Source organism: Orcinus orca, chromosome 5, assembly GCF_937001465.1.
Source record: "Orcinus orca chromosome 5, mOrcOrc1.1, whole genome shotgun sequence".
NCBI classification, from domain to species: domain Eukaryota; kingdom Metazoa; phylum Chordata; class Mammalia; order Artiodactyla; family Delphinidae; genus Orcinus; species Orcinus orca.
The window spans coordinates 58,220,420-58,237,133 of record NC_064563.1 but is presented as its reverse complement, the minus strand read 5'-3'; the positions used below and the strand labels follow the sequence as shown (position 1 = coordinate 58,237,133).

At 32.4% G+C, this 16,714-nt stretch overlaps 1 protein-coding gene across 1 annotated transcript in view; it reads right to left on the bottom strand.

The window, feature by feature from the left end:
• The window catches only part of NAALADL2 (N-acetylated alpha-linked acidic dipeptidase like 2), a 1,061,651-nt gene that overhangs the window by 386,076 nt on the left and 658,861 nt on the right, over positions 1-16,714 (bottom strand). The window contains exons 7-9 of the mRNA XM_033429498.2: positions 11,436-11,528; positions 8,555-8,760; positions 4,682-4,801 (exon numbers count right to left, since the gene is read on the bottom strand). Of these exons, the coding sequence (XP_033285389.1) occupies positions 4,682-4,801; positions 8,555-8,760; positions 11,436-11,528 (419 nt within the window). The remainder of the gene's footprint in view (positions 1-4,681; positions 4,802-8,554; positions 8,761-11,435; positions 11,529-16,714) is intronic.

Here is a 16,714-nt window from a genome sequence, read left to right as displayed (position 1 = left end):
TCAAACTGTATGATACTTAAGGCTAAAAATTTGCAGGTGAAATTCCAGATCAAAGGGAAGGAATAACCAATGCCTTCAAGTCTTATCAGCACTGTATGTAGAAGTGCATTTCTGAAAAAGTGTATGCAAATTGTAGATCTTGCCATTTGAAGAAATCCATTTTCAAAGTGAAGAGATTGAACACTTATGTAAGTTTCTGTTAAAATTCCAACTTTCAGGTGCATATAGGGTTTGCTTACAACAGCAACTGTGGCCATTTTCACAAGATGCCTATAGGAAAAAGGTTCCAGAATAAAACAAGTTTGGGAAAAGATGTATATACATTTTTACTGGAAAATACTAGTTTAAAGCAAAGTTAATTTACATATTGTTTAAGCATTTATTTAACATTATTATTATATCAAATTCCTTTTGTTTCAGAGAACCATATTTTTTCAGTCCAAACATTTATGTTACTTTTACCAAGATCCTATTTAGATTCTTCATTTTATATTTTTTCTTTCAAATTTTTAAATTGTATATATTTAAAATGTACAAATTAATGATGTGATGTGTATATGTGTATGTATGTGTGTGTGTGTGTATATATATATATATATATATATATATATATATATATATATGCCACACACATATAGACAAACACACACATTGTAGAATGATTACCAAGATCAAGATAATTAACACATCCATCACCTAACATAGTTAGTATAGAAAACTTTGGTGTGTGTGATGAGAATGCTTAAGGACTACGCTCAAAAACTTTTAAGCATACGATACTGTATTATTAACTACAATCACCATGCTGTATATTAGATCCTCAGAATTTACTCTTCTTATAATTGAAAATTTGTGCCTTTGACCTACATCACCCCATTTCCCCCTTTCCGTAGAACCTGACAACCACCACTTTATTCTTTTGTTTTCATTAAATCTTTTTTTTTTTTAAGATTCCTCATATAACTGATACCAAAGAATATTTGTCATTCTCTTTCTAGCTTATTCACTTAGTATAATGCTCTCCACACTGAGCCATGCTATTGCAAATGGCAGGATTTCTTTCTTTTTTATGGTTCAATCATACTCCATTTTACATATATTACATTTTTTAAAATCCATTATAATATATACTACATTTTTTTTAATCCATTCATCTGTTGATGGACACTGAGGTTGTTTTCATATAATGAATAAGCATGAATAATGCTTATGAATGTGGGTATGCACACATCCTTTGGAGATACTGATTTCATTTATTGGATATATACCCAGGAATGGGATCACCAGATCATATGGTAGTTTAATTTTTAATTTTTTGAGGAACTGCCTTACTGTTTTCCATAATGGCTATATCATTTTAATTCCACCACTAGCATATAAGGGTTCCCTTTTCTCCACGTCCTCACCAACATTTATTGTCTCTTGTCTTTTTTATAATAGCCACCCTAACAAGTGTGAGGAGATAGCTCATTGTGGTTTCAATTTTCATTTCCCTGATGATTAGTGATGTTGAGCACCTTTTCATAGACCTATTGGCTATTTGTATGTTTTCTTTGGAAAAAGGTATATTCAGGTCCTCTGCCCACTTGTAATTGGATTATTCACTTTTGTGCTCTTGAGTTTTATGGGTTCTTTATATATTTAGGATATTAACTCCTTATCAGATATGTGGTTTACAAATACTTTATTCCATTTCTGTAGGTTGTTTTTCAATTTATTGACTGTTTCCTTTGCTCTGCAGAGGCCCTTTAATGTAGTACCACTCGTTTATTTTCAGTTTTTTTGCCTATGCTTTTGATGTCTTATCCAAGAAATTATCGCCAAGATCAATGTCAAGGATTTTTTACCTATGAAAAGCAAATACTGTATGCTAACACATATATATGGAATCTAAAAAAAAAAAAATGTTCTGAAGAATCCAGGGGCAGGACAGGAATAAAGATGCAGATGTAGAGAATGGACTTGAGGACATGGGGAGGAGGAAGGGTAAGATGGGATGAAGTGAGAGAGTGGCATGGACATATATACATCACCAAATGTAAAACAGATAGCTAGTGGGGTCCAGCCACATAGCACAGGAAGATCAGCTCAGTGCTTTGTGACTACCTAGAGGGGTGGGGTAGGGAGGGTGGGAGGGAGACACAAGAGAGAGGGGATATGGGGATATACATGTAAGTATAGCTGATTCACTTTCTTATACAGAAGAAACTAACACACCATTGTAAAGCAATTATACTCCAATAAAGATGTTAAAAAAAAATAAATAAAAATAAAAGCCTTCGTTATTGCCCCTTACTACCATTCAGTGTGTAAGTCACTGGTAGATTATTGCTACTTTCAGAAAACAAACTAATTTATTAGTGTTGTAACTTATAAAATTTAAGTATTTTTGAGATTCTTTTTTCAAGTTATAATGAAAACTTCCAAATAAACCCAAAAGAGAGAGCAGTACAATGAACTCTCTTGTTCCTATTACCCATCTTTGGTAACCATCAACTTTTCACTGTTCTTCAGGAATTTTTTTTGAAAGTGGAGCTTTCATGAATCCCAAGAAAAACCTATAATCCACTGCAGTGGATTTAGATTAATTAAACATTTCTCAATCTTCCAAAGATTCCATCTTTTTCACTCAGGATGATTTAGTTCAAATTTAGTGGACTCACCTCAGGGAAATGGCTTATTTTCTTATGTGAATAGTTTAATTTCTCTTCATTTCAAAACCAAAGTTAGAATATCAAACCAGAGGGAGAGCTCCAAAGATATTACACTCATCTAGTTATTACTGACTGTTTCCTTAGTGTTCTAGAAGATGCTGTAAACTACTGACCCATGTAAGAACATGGGTAAATCTTAAAAGTCATTATGCTAAGTAAAATAAACCACACACAAATGGCTACATACTGTGTGATTCCATTTTTTATGATATTCTGAAAGACAAAACTGTAAGGGCAAAATCATTTTTAAACTCTCACTAGTTTCTGGATACTTGAGCTCATACTTCTTTCTTCCTGATAACCTATTCAGGAATATCTTAACTTCCCAAGGGAGACAACGGCAGCTGACTTTCCTCTTTTGACATTTTTTCCAGACATGTAAGAAAGTCAGAGATTTCAAAGCAGTACAAAGAGAAGGAGAGACTCACTTACAGTTCTGGATTACATGCATGCACACTGGGGTTTGGCTGATCTTAAATGTACAGATTTATCTATTTCATCTTTCATAATGTCTTCTTTATTATACTACATATGGAAATGTCAGTGAAAATTATTAAACTAGTAAATACATTATGAAAGTCATAAAATGTTAGTTTGCATTACATTTCAATCAAGAATTATGGCTAATCCAAAGCACCGTTCATTATCCTTCTCTTTTTCTAGTTCAGTGTCTGTGATACTGGACACTCTGTGGGTATCTAAAAGGTCATTTTCTAATATACACCAGTAGCCCTTGGGGTTGGGAGAAAACCACCCTGCAGTCGTGGCATGATTGCTTTCATTCTGAGATATAATACATATCATTTTAGTGAAAGTCATAAAAAGAATGCAGAAACAAAAGTGTGAACTCTAACAATAAATAGGAAAGATGTTCTGAAAATTTCTTTGAAACAGGTGAGGAGTAACTAAATTTAAAAAATAGATAACTCTAGCAAGACATTATCACAAACTGCATAATTTTTTTTGTTACTTTGTAGAAAAAAACATGCTTTCCTTTTCCATAAATGTTCTGCAAACAATATTTTCCAAGTTTCTTGAATTTACTTCTCATGATATTCTAGGAATTAGACACAGGTCCTGCTATGAGGAGGCTTACAGTGTAGTTGAAAAGACAGAACAGGTTCCACATTTACTCAAAACATGAATGAAGGAGAAGAAATCCCAAAGTAACCAAGTTTACCACAACATGCCAAAATTGGCAGAATTGGGAACTTAAACACTAAATTCAATTTTTAAGAAATAAATTTACACTTTTACACACATTCTCTATAGATTCATGCCTGCAACTATAACCATAAGAGAGTAGAAAGTGAAGAACTTCAGAACATAGGACATTGGTTGAAGGGACAATGATAAAAAAAAATCAGCAATAGATCATTCCTTAAAACACTTAGGGGGACTTTCTTGGCAGTGCAGTGGTTAAGAATCCACCTGCCAATGCAGGGGACATGGGGTCGAGCCCTGGTCTGGGAAGATCCCACATGCTGAGGAATAACTAAGCCCGTGTGCCACAACTACTGAGCCTGCGCTCTAAGGTCTGTGAGCCACAACTATTGAGCCCACATGCCACAACTACTGAAGTCCGTGCACCACAACTACTGAGCCTGCGCTCTAAGGTCTGCGAGCCAAAACTACTGAGCCCACATGCCACAACTACTGAAGTCCATGCGCCTAGAGCCCACGATCCGCAACAAAGAGAAGCCACCAAAATGAGAAGCCCGCATGCAGCAACGAAAAGTAGCCCCTGCTTGCTGCAACTAGAGAAAGCCCGCAGCAACTAGAGAAAGCCCACACGTAGCAACAAACACCCAACGCAGCCAAAAATAAATAAATATATAAAAAAAACAAAAAAACACTTAGGGATGGTTTTATGCATATTAAAAAAAATGAAAATATCAAGAAATGCCAGATTATAAAGAAAAAGGCAGTTTTGCAAAATCATTTTATTCAAAAGTGGTTCATCTTACCTCAGCTACCAGTTGCTGAAGAGATGGTGAAGCTACAGAGTAGAGACTTGAGTTACCGCTTACAGGACTGTGGAGACTAACATAAGCCACAACATTCTTCTGCAGAACCGTCTTGAAATCCTGACATTAAAAAAAAAAAATCTATCTTTAACAGAAATAAAAGTAACAGATTCCACTTTACCAGTTACATGTTGAATAATAAACACTTCCTACCTAAAATCATTACATTGCATAATACTCTCTTTTTTTTTAATGTAAAGCCATCCCATACTATTTACTAGAGTACCCAAGGGTCATAAAGGGGTTTTAAATAAGGGTGGTGAGGAGTTTCATATAACATATAACAAAATATTTTAAAGCATGTTCATGTTCCCAAAAAAGGTAAAAATTTAAGAGAAAATGTCCCTATATGGTTAATATAGTATGAGATTCAACTTCAGAATACAGGATGGAATATTTGCTCTAGTGACAGCATTTAATTTTATAGTCATTGAATTAGAGAACAGACATGGATAAATCACTTCAGTGTTTAATAAAACCAGCGCTTTCCTTTGAAGTGTTGAGCTACTTTTTGCACAAAGCAGCTTTTTATTCTGAGCAAAATAAGGCATAATACAATTGTGGCCTTGCACATATTACTTGAAGTAAAACCTGATGCATTTCATCCACTTTAGTAGAATAAAATGATTCAGTATAATAGTTTTCCACTTTTCTGCTAAACCCTACTTCCAAAAATTGAAGACCACTGATCCTATTAATAATGTACCACTAAGAAGTCCTTCTGTTATTTGCTTCCTTTTCTTGTGCAAATATGTAATGAGTAATTATCATGATGGCAGTTCTATAGATATATCCTAAAAATTGTATTATATTATTTTGTATCTTAGAAACATATCTTTCTTCTTCCAACACTATCAGATGAAAGTCTGCAAGGACTAGTACACCTAGCAAATCAATAATATTATTCCTAGTTCATGTTGAAAATTCAGCTATACCTCTGTAAAAGAAGTGAAAAGACAGTTTATTTAAAAATAAATATTTTAAATAAGTAGAAATGATGAACTGTGGTTTACACATAATATTGTTATTAAAAATGTCCATTATTACACAAGAGCTATAGAAAAACAGCTTCTAATTACATACTACCATACTGACAATGTCTATATGTCAGTCCATTTAACTCTCATGAGAACCTCACAACCTAGGCATTAGTGTACTCATTGGAACAATCAAGTCTTGAGAAGTTAATCTTGCCTAAGACCACTTGTTTTATGGTAGAGAGGATTTGAACTCAGATTTCTTTGACTGCAAAGTCTATAGTATTTCCACAATAGCCTGAAGATGAAGATTCTTCACAGGAGAAATGGTACTTTTTAAAGAACCTATTTAGTAAAATGTTACAATTTTCCTCAAGGATTGAAATCAGTATTGAGTCAAATCTCTAATAACTTTATCACTATAAATTCCATTTGACCAGTATAACCTAATCTTTTTAATTACAACTCTGAGTTTCAAGGGGTTCCTGTGTAAGCAAAATTAGAAAGGGCATTATGACCTGTCAACAAGTGCTTTCCTTACTCATCTTCATTAGGGAATATATTTAGCACACAAATTGCTTTCTTCTAAAAGAAAATCTTTCATTTTCAGAAGGAGTAGGTTTGATAAGAGTAGACAGAACAGTAAAACTAATAGTTTTCTAAATTCCTCCTCAACCAGATTGTTACAAAAAGGCTTCATGAACTGTATTGAAATAATCTAAGATACAGCAATTTACAATAGTACATTTTATAAGCTAATAATCAAATCCATATATTATTCACCATTTTCTTTGCTTATATATTTTTGCTCACCTAGTCAAGGAAAAAGCCAGAAAGTGACTGGATGTATAATTAGTTGTCAAATATGCATACATACATATAATAAATACTCTAAGACAGAGGTCCCTAACCTTTTTGAATAGGAAGAGACTTTTCTACCATAAACATTTTTTCCTATAGACTTCCCACAGTATAGTAGTTGTATTTTTAGTATCTGTTGATTGAGAACTATAAAATTACCAAAAGGTACAACGCAGTCAATAATCAAAATATTTTATTAACTACAAAAATATTTACTTAATTTGAAAATGTAATGGTTCACATACACACAAGGCCACAATACTGAACAAACTGCAGGTTACCATGCATGATGCTCAAATAAATTCAAGGACTATTTGCAGTACACTTCACTTTCCCATGCAGAGGAGTTAAGGATATTTAGGAATTTAAGTTACGAACTATTAATGTTACACAAGCCTACTTTGAGAACACAGCTTAGAAATACACATGCTAATTTAGAATTAACATGAGTTGACTATGAAAATTATTAGATAGATATGGAGAAGGCTGTATGAGATAGTAGAATAAATTTTTGGAAAGAATCTTAAAGACATTTTTTTTAAATGTGCCTTATTGTTACAAGAAAACTAAAACATTGTTTTCTTTATGATGAAAAATTCTGAATTAGTAAAATCATCCCAGATCACAAACACACTCCCCAGATTGTTTCTTAAATTGTTTATATCCTTAAAGTATGGAATTTGGAATAGAAATTTGAGAGATTGGTTCAGCTATTACATTTTCCATCTTACTAAAAATCTGTCAATTTTAAAATGTTCTGTCAGCAATGGAATTTCTTTATTTGAACTAGTTCTTTTGAGTAATGGGAAAAAATTCATACCACTAATTTGAATACAGAAAAGCATTTCTATTTGCAATGTGTGAATCTTGATAAATTTTACAACTGTAAAATTTTTCTCATTTTGAAGGCCTCTTTCTCTCAAAAGATCTTTGCTATTTTCTTTTGTATACCTTTTTGGATTTTTCTTGATAGCCAACAGACATTTTATCTTTTTTTTTGAGTGATTAAATGAAAAATGAAATGAGAATTTCTCATTATATATTTGATATTTTTTTCTGCAAAGCTGAAGCAGTATACAAACTAGGATATCAAATGGTTTTATTTTCCCAGCTAAAGTTGTGTAGGTTTTTTTCCTACATATTTCTATTAAACTTCTTTTTATAAAGTCATAAAAATAAATAGAATATCTAAGAGTTTTATGATGTTTTTATTGTTGTTAATGTGGCATCAATCCAAAGTTGTCATATCCCATTAAAAACACAGTGCATTTGTGAGACACAAACATATCAGAAATATTTGAAAATGTACTCCAGTTGTATTCTAACTGTCATCCATTGCACACAAGATTTCATTTGAACAAAGCCTTCCTAAGGTAGTTAGATAAGTGGATAGGTAGAGATATAGGTAGAAAAGAAGGAGCAGGGAGGTAGGGGTGTAAGAATAGAGGGAGGAAGGATTGAAGGGAGGGAGAAAACAAGGGTAGAAGGAAGGAAACTGCTATTTTGAGTCCAATCCCTATATTGTTTAGGTAAGGTATAATGCTAAGTTAATAAACATTTTACATACAAGATTGTTTCCTAATTCCAGAAAATTGCTGGAAAATTTAAAAAAAAAAAAAGGTAACGGTATGTATCACTTGACCCTTTCTTGTCCAGTGCCTGTAAACCTAAGAAGAAACACAATAACCAGGTAAACACCACTGTGGGTGTAACAGTGTGTAGGTCTGGTAGCAATAAGAAGAAGATACCTGTAGATCATACACAAATCACTGTGGTCTAACTCTAATTCCCTAGCATTCTTAGAAGTGATCTCAGCAAATGAGCATACTGCACACCCTGGTTGAGACACACATTCTTGTTCATGGCTTTATCAATTTGACTTTGTCTACTTTAGTCCAGAGCAAGAGCGAGAGTGAGAGCGAGAGAGTGACTGCGCAATTTTGAGAGCAAGGCATAGTAATTTATGCATGTTTACCTCTCCCCATTCATAGGAGCCAATATTTCCAAAAGCTGTTCCACCCCATGAACAGAAAACAATAGTGCGGTCTGGTCTCCACCCTCTCTTGACTCTTGACATCAAGGCCTGGATAAAAGCTGTGATGACGGCAGTGCTGCTGGCCCATTCTTGTCCATTATAACTGTATGCGGTATGATGATGGCTGCCAACTATGATGTAACGGTCTGCAAATAGAAGACAACAAGAGCCATTATAATACAATATACATCTTAACAATAAATTTAATGACATTTACATGATCCTATTGCACAACCGAGCAACAATTATGCAAAATTGTTCTGATAATTAAGACTAACATTTTTCCCCCACTGTCTTGACTCACACATGTGTGTATATCAAAGCAGAGGCAGCTGCTGAACTCAATTATGAATCCAAAGCTTAGATCCATATTACTGTCATCTCAACATGCATATTAATTAATGAAGTATACAAATATGCCACAATGAAACCCTTATCTAACATTTTGCCAGAATCATAGTGGGAAGTACCCTATAAACAATGTGTATATGCTCAGTAAGTATTAATGAACTATTCATACATTTGAGGGAACAGTTATTCAGTAGCTGTAAGTATTAAAAATGTGGTAGTCATGTATGGACTTTGCAATAAATGAAGTATTTAGGGAATCAGTTTTCACTTCCAACTTAGAGTTTTAGACCCTCTCCTTTTTCTGATGGAAAAAATAAATCATCATCAAAAGTCATCCAAATACTTTTTCTTTTTTGCATATTTTATTTCACATAATCATACAAAATCCATTAGATACACTACTAGAAAGATCTCCATGACACATTGATGGCTTCTGAATAACGTATATTGCTGACAATTGTTAGTAATAAGATAGACTAAAAATGTACCTCCAGAGTTTCCTCTGATTTTGCCAGTGAATGTTGTTGGTACACAGCTAAATTTACTTTATCAAGTAGCCCTACAATCTGTGTAAAAATATTTTTCTTCATTAAGTGTCATTTCCTTAGGAGATATCCCATAACTTGATGGTTAAGTGTACAGAGTTTAAAGCCTTTCTGCTTGGGTTTGAATCCAGGCCATTCATCTTACTAGTTGTATGACCTTAGAAAGCTTATTTAGGCTCTCATGCCTTAAATTCTTCAACCATAAAATGGGAATAAAAATAGTGCATACATCATTCAGTTCTTTTGAGTTTTAAGTTAGTTACTATTTGTAAGGCACTTTGAATAACATCTGACATATAATAAGTACTACACATGTATGGAATGAATGAATCACACCTTGACTTCATGGCATCAAAACAATACTTTACTGGAAACATAACTGTGTGAAACTATTTTAGTTTTCCACACTGATATTGGAACCAACAATGAATTTGATCTGTCAACAATTTATCAAAACTTAGTTAATGGTATACACAGTGTGCCTGCAATGTTGAATTGATTCACTCATGTCCCAGATATGTATAAAAATTCTGTTTGGAATTATCTGTATTCTGGATAAACCATATATAAAAACCTTAATACTAACTGATGGTTATTTCTAATTTTCAGAGTCATTAAATAAGAAAAGTATGTGAATGAACAGCCAATATTTTTGTGTAGAATTCAAATAAATAAAATTGAGAAGTTTACATATTATACACCTAGAAATACTACTAGTAAATTGATTTTTTAAATTTGAGGGGTTTTTTCTACATTGAATTCAATAAGTTTTTTTTTTTTTATCCTATAGTGAGTATAATTTTGTACAGTTTGGTTTTCCAAAAATAACTAGCGAATGTAGCAATGATGATAAATATTTCTAATGCTTCAATTAGAGATCCTTATGATATAAATTTGTTGAAATGGTTGAAATGCAATAGTAACAATTTCCAAATTCATTTATATCTTGTATTAAAGATATTATGATCAGAGGTTGTTCATCAGAGGTTGCTACTGTAAGGAAACCAGAGAGAAGATGTCCGTGAATTTTTAAAGAATTGGCAGGCAGGAAACTTGATGGGAATGTAAAACTTGATCTCAGAATTTCCTGGGTTAGCAATTATGGAGTCAGTTTGACTAAGATCATGGAGAAGAATTATGCTCCAAGGATGACTTCAGTAAATATCCCAACCAAATCAATAGCAATGACACAAATGTACTAAAAGACTACTGCATTCTACCATGTAAAACAAGCACAGCAAACAGTAATATGTCATTCAACCTCACAATATGTTCAGAAGTGTTGTTAATTTGTTAATATATTTGTCAGTTATTTTCACTTTTTTAGCCTATATAGTACCATCTGAAGATTCCATAAGCATCCCATAACAAGGTATAAAACTATTTAAAATGTAACCAGGTGATCCTTTTCATAAGCACCTTCAAAACCTAAGCCATGCAAACATTAGGCAGAATTCTCAGTGGACCAAGGGTCAGAGATGGGACACAGACTAACAATGAAAGATTTGAAAACCAAAATTTTAATTTTTTTTAAAAACACATAATTAAAACTAAAATATTTCCTTTTTAAAAAAGTTTTTCTTGATAGAAATAAAATCTTCAATGGTGTTACAGTGAATAAAAGAAAAAGAAAACATTGGTTTCTACAGCTTTTACTCACAGGTACATGCCAATTTAACTAAACTCTGTTTTCTCCGTTTTGTTTTGTTTCCCTCTTACACTCTCTACTATGATTTATCTTTGAAGGGATGTGGTAAGAAAGAATAAAGACTTGCTTCTTGGTTTTATATACCACCCTTTAGAGTGGTATGAACTTGTAATTACATCTAAAGTAGGACATTTAACTATGCTATTAAATTGTTACAGAGCATTTTCTTGTGATATTTCATATAAAGTGTAGATTATAAATATTTGGGTCTACTTACCTGGAGATGTCGAGCCCTTTAAATATCCAACAACATTTGTAACTGTTTCAAATTTTGTGACTGTCTGAATTTGCATGCTGACAATTCTTTCCTCTGGGGGGGGAAAGAAAATTAAAAAGATACTTGTTTCTCTATATTCTGCTGTTTTTTTTTTCTTAAAGCATTCAAATTTATTTATCCAATATGATCAGACAAATAATTCCAAACAACTGAATTTTTCTAGATAACCAACGTTACATTTTTCGGCAAATATGTATTTGAAACTTTGTGTAGACATTATTTTAGGTGCTTGTTATATAATGATGACTAAGATAAAATTGCTAGCCTCATAGTACTTCAGAACCATAAATAGGCAATTCTAAATTTCACATTAAAAACCACAGTGGGGTTCAACAGGAAAGCACACAGAATAAGACCTCAAGGAGATGTGGACAACTCATATTTTTAAAAATGAAAAAAATCAGATAAAAATATTTTCAAAGAATTTTAAGTACTTGTCTAGCTTCAGAAAAATAGCATGTGAAGATGATTTAACTTTTTTTGTATGATTCATTATTACATTATCACACTGAAAACTATAAAGCATTACACAAATTAAAACAATACAGATTCTTAAAGCTACACTTATTTTCAAATCTTGGAGTTTTCATTTCTACCTGTGTTTGTAGGTTTCTCACCTCTCTACTAAATCTCTGCCACCTGCCCTGCCTCTTTGAGTTCTTCTATTCATGCTTGATATTCAAAAATGTTGACAACAAATAAGGCAAAGACACCAATCAGAAAGGACTTCAGTCACAGCCCTGAAGTGGTCTTTGAAGGTCTTTGGTGATGACATGTGTTAATCCTGTATTTGATGGATCTTGGGAAGTCTGGGGGCTGGGGGTAGGAAGGTGGTTTCTCTAGGAGAGGTCCAAGGGCAGCCAAGTGGTACTGTTGGGGAGAGGGTGGCAATTAGAAAGCAAGCAATGCAAAGTAGACATGCTATACTGATGGGCCTTCAAATGTCACTTCTTACTGCTATATGAAAACTGTTATGATAAATAAGTTGCTTCTTTCTTTGAATGTGCCCTACTAACAATTTAAATAGAAAATCAGTACACTGAAAAAATTATAACTAAACAAGAATAAAGAGACCTCAAGAGAACACCTGAGTGCCTCATATAGGAGAAAAGGAAATCTGCTTATTGTGTATTGTGAATATTGTAATCTGAGTATTGCAGTTCTAATTTACGTGCTATGCATTTCTGTTCAATATTTTTTAAGTACTATACTTTGTGAGGTTTTTTAGAGCAGTTTCAAAATACAGAAAAACTGAGCAGAAAACACAGAGTTCCCAAATACCCTCTCTCCCCTGCCCCTATTATTAATATCTTACATTAGCATGATCAATATCTGTTACCATTAATGAGACAATATTAATACATTAAGTCCATAATTTATATTAAGGGTCACTCTTTGTATTGTACACTCTATGGGTTTTGACCTAAGCATAATGGCATGTATCCACAATTATAGTATCATATAGAATAGTTTCATTGCCCTAAAATTTTCCTGTGCTATACCTGCTTATACTTTCCTCTCTCCCTTCCTCTTGAGCCCCTGGCAACCACTGATCTTTTAAATGTCTCTACAGTTTTGCCTTTTCCAGAATGTGATACACTTGAAATCATATGTTTGTTTTTAGTCATTAATTCCCTGTTCTAGGTTTGTTCCAAATTGTCCAGATAAATGAACTTTAGATGAGGCAGTCATGAACTTATAGTTGTTGTTTTTAATATTTTCATCTTATTTTTGAGTTAGAAAACCAGAGAAGATTCTTCAGCTGTATCTAAGATTCAATATTAATTTTTTTTTCAAATTCAGCAATGAGAAAACCTTATAATATATACAAATGTAAGGCAAACTCCTTGAAATATTACCTTATATTAATATAGTGCCTTACAATTTATATTTCCATTTGCACACACATGTACTAATTCTCATTGGATCTCTTTTTCTCTGTGAAGCATTAATGAAGCTGTTATCCTTGTTACTGCATTTCATTTTAACCAGTGTCATACTGTTTTAATTAACATAACTTTATCATGACTGAAGTAATGGGTCCCCTACCACCACCACCACCACCATCATTGTCATCGTCTCTTTTAATTATTATTCAATGTGGGGGGATTTATGGACCACTACTTTCATATAAACTTTTATATTAGTTTGTCATGTGCCATGGAAAGACATTTCAGGATTTCATTAGGATTGTATTAAATTAATGGAACCATTTGAGAAAGTCATGCATTTTATCTATGAATATGGTATGCCTCTCAATTTATTTCAGTTGATTTTATGTCTTTTATGAAGTTTTATATTTTTCTTTATAAAAGGTTTGCACAACTATTATTAAATTTATTTTAAGGTTTTCCTGCTATGTTAACAAAATATAGCATTTATAATTATTTTACTATGTATAAGCATGCTATTTAATTTCATATATTAGTCTTATAACAAACCTTCTTGTTAATCTCCTATAGGTTTTAATGGTTAATCTATAGGGTTTTTATTTTTGTTAATTTCACTGTAGATATATACCAAAAAATAGTTTTGCTTATTCCTTTTAAAATTGTAAAGCTTTTATCTACTGCTCTCATCATTTTGTATAGGACTGCCAGTGCACTGTGGAATGGAGGCAGTAAAAGCAGCATTCCTTTGTCCTTTCCTTGTGTTCTTCACTTCTACAAAATGTTTCTACAACTGTGTTTTTTTTATGTAGTTTGCTATAGGTGTCTGGGAAATTCCTTTTATAAGGAAGATCACTTTTGCTCTTCCTTTGCTAATAGATTTTAGCATAAACAGATGTTGAACCAACTTTTGAGATAATTGCAAGGCTTTTCACTTTACAATGTTAAAAAATGCATGTATTCCTGGAATAAGCCCTTCTTGGTCATGATATATTTTCTGTCTTTGGTTACTAATATTTTCAGGATATATGCATATATATTTATAAGTGGCTTATTGATAATTATACTTCTCAATTTTTTCTTGTCTGATTTTGATATGTGGATTATATAACCTCACAAATGTTTAGTGATCTTTGCTTCTTTTCATTGATTCTGTAAGAGTTTATGTAGCACAGACATTATCCATTTTACAAAGGAGAGTTAGTGTTCATATATAAAACTATTTCATCCTGGTATTTTTCGTGTGTGTTGCAGGGAGGAGTACTTTTTCACTCAATGTATATTTTCATTTTATTTCACTTAATATTTTCAAATTATTAACGAATATAAGTTAATTCAGATTTTTACATGTTTATTTCTTCTAAATGCATTTAGCTGTTTGCTTTATTCTAATGCTTCAGAAAAAATACTGTCATTTAACTATAATTTTGTTTCCTTTCCTATTTCTAAGATCAATTTACTTCTGTCTTTTTTGTTTCCCTTCATCAGTTTTACCAGAGTTTAGCTAATTTTTTAGAATTTTCAGAAAACCAGTTTTAGGATTTGTGGATCCTCAATATTTTTTTCTTTATTTTTTGCTCCAATATTATATTCTATGCTTATTAGTATCTTTGTTAAATTTTGCCTGAATATATTCTCTGGGGTTTTTTAACCTGAATTTTTAAGTTAAAACGCTTAGCTCATTACTTTTTAATCTTTATACATGTCTTTAAGGCTACAGATTTTCTATTGTGGTGAAGCACACTAATTTTGATATATGGTGTTATTATCTTACAAATTCTAGCATTTTAAATTTCTATGATAATTATTTCTATAATAAATGTATTAGTTCAAAGAATTTTTAAAATATTCAAATATAAGGTGTGAGTTACTGTTTTAATATTGATACCTAGCTTAATTTAATTATGAACTGAGAGCAAGGTCTATATACTACTGATACTTTGATTTTAGGTGAGTTTTGTGACCCTGTAGCCTATTACATCTGATAAATAGAGAATAAACATTTTTGTGTATGTTCCATATAAAGAATGTGTATTTCCTATTACAGGGATGTAGCATTTCATATATAGGTCCAGTAAATCAAGCTTGAAAACTGTGTGGCTATAACTTTATTAACTGTTCTACATATTCTCTCTGTTAATTATTGAGACATGTTAAAGTTTCCCATTTGATGCTAATTTATCAATTTATCTTGGCAATAGTATAATATTTTTCCTTGTATATTTTTAGACTACTTAGTTACATGTATGCAAGTTTGGAATTGCTACAACTTCCTGATTTCTATATAGATTATATAGAACAATTATTCTTTATATTGTTTCTATCCCAATTTTTCTCCCTAAAGTCTCCCCCCCCCATTAATATAATTATCCTACCTTTCTTTTGCTTAGTATTTCTCCAATACTTATTTTCCCAGCATTGCATTTGCTTTTGTCAGGCATGCCAGGGGCATTTCTGGCTTGGGCACAATTTTTATGCTAATTTTTTGGCTTAATGTTTCTATACTACAATGTTAATGAAAATTCTGAGCCAGGATTTTTTATTTCTAGAGACATTAAAAAAGATTTTTTTTTTTAAATTTTTTATCCAGAGCTCAGGCAGAAGAAAGCTTTTCTCCACCAGTGGGTGGATTTCTTTCTAGTTTTTCTACTTCAACTCCATGGTTTATATAGATGTTAGTTACAACTCCTTTCTCCCTATAGGCTCATAACCATGTCTTTTGTCCCCCTGTGAGTTCTATATTCCCACTCTAATTTACCTAATTCACTGGGATCCATGACCTCCCAAAACTAGGTGACCAGAGGGTCAACTCTTCTGCTTGTTTCTCTGATTTTTTCATTCTGTCTTCATGTTTCCTTCTGGACATTTTACTTTCTTTTTTGACAGATGCTTTTAAAGACATTTTTTTCTTATGGCTCATACAGAGTTCCTAGACATTTGCATGAACAGATTTCAAATTATTTTACCTGCTCTCTTCTACAGCCTTAAGTCTAAGAGTTTTATTTAAAAGAAACACAGAGGTCTGAGAAAGTTGAACACAACCTTTTTTGCAAGGATATTATGATTACACTGGTTCTTTTCAACTGACAGAAGGACTTCCTTATGTGTCACAGGGCCAAGACCAGGTCCAAATAATGGCATGCAACATACCAAAAAGCAGCCTTTAATCTATTTATTTACATCCCCACACATGATGTTGATCCTAATACATGTTGTTTCATAGTATTCCATACCCATGTCTGAAAACAAATGCACATAGAGCCTGTTTTCCGTCACTAAAAGCAGCACTCTGATCACACTTTCTATTTTAATAATAAATATCAGTAAAAT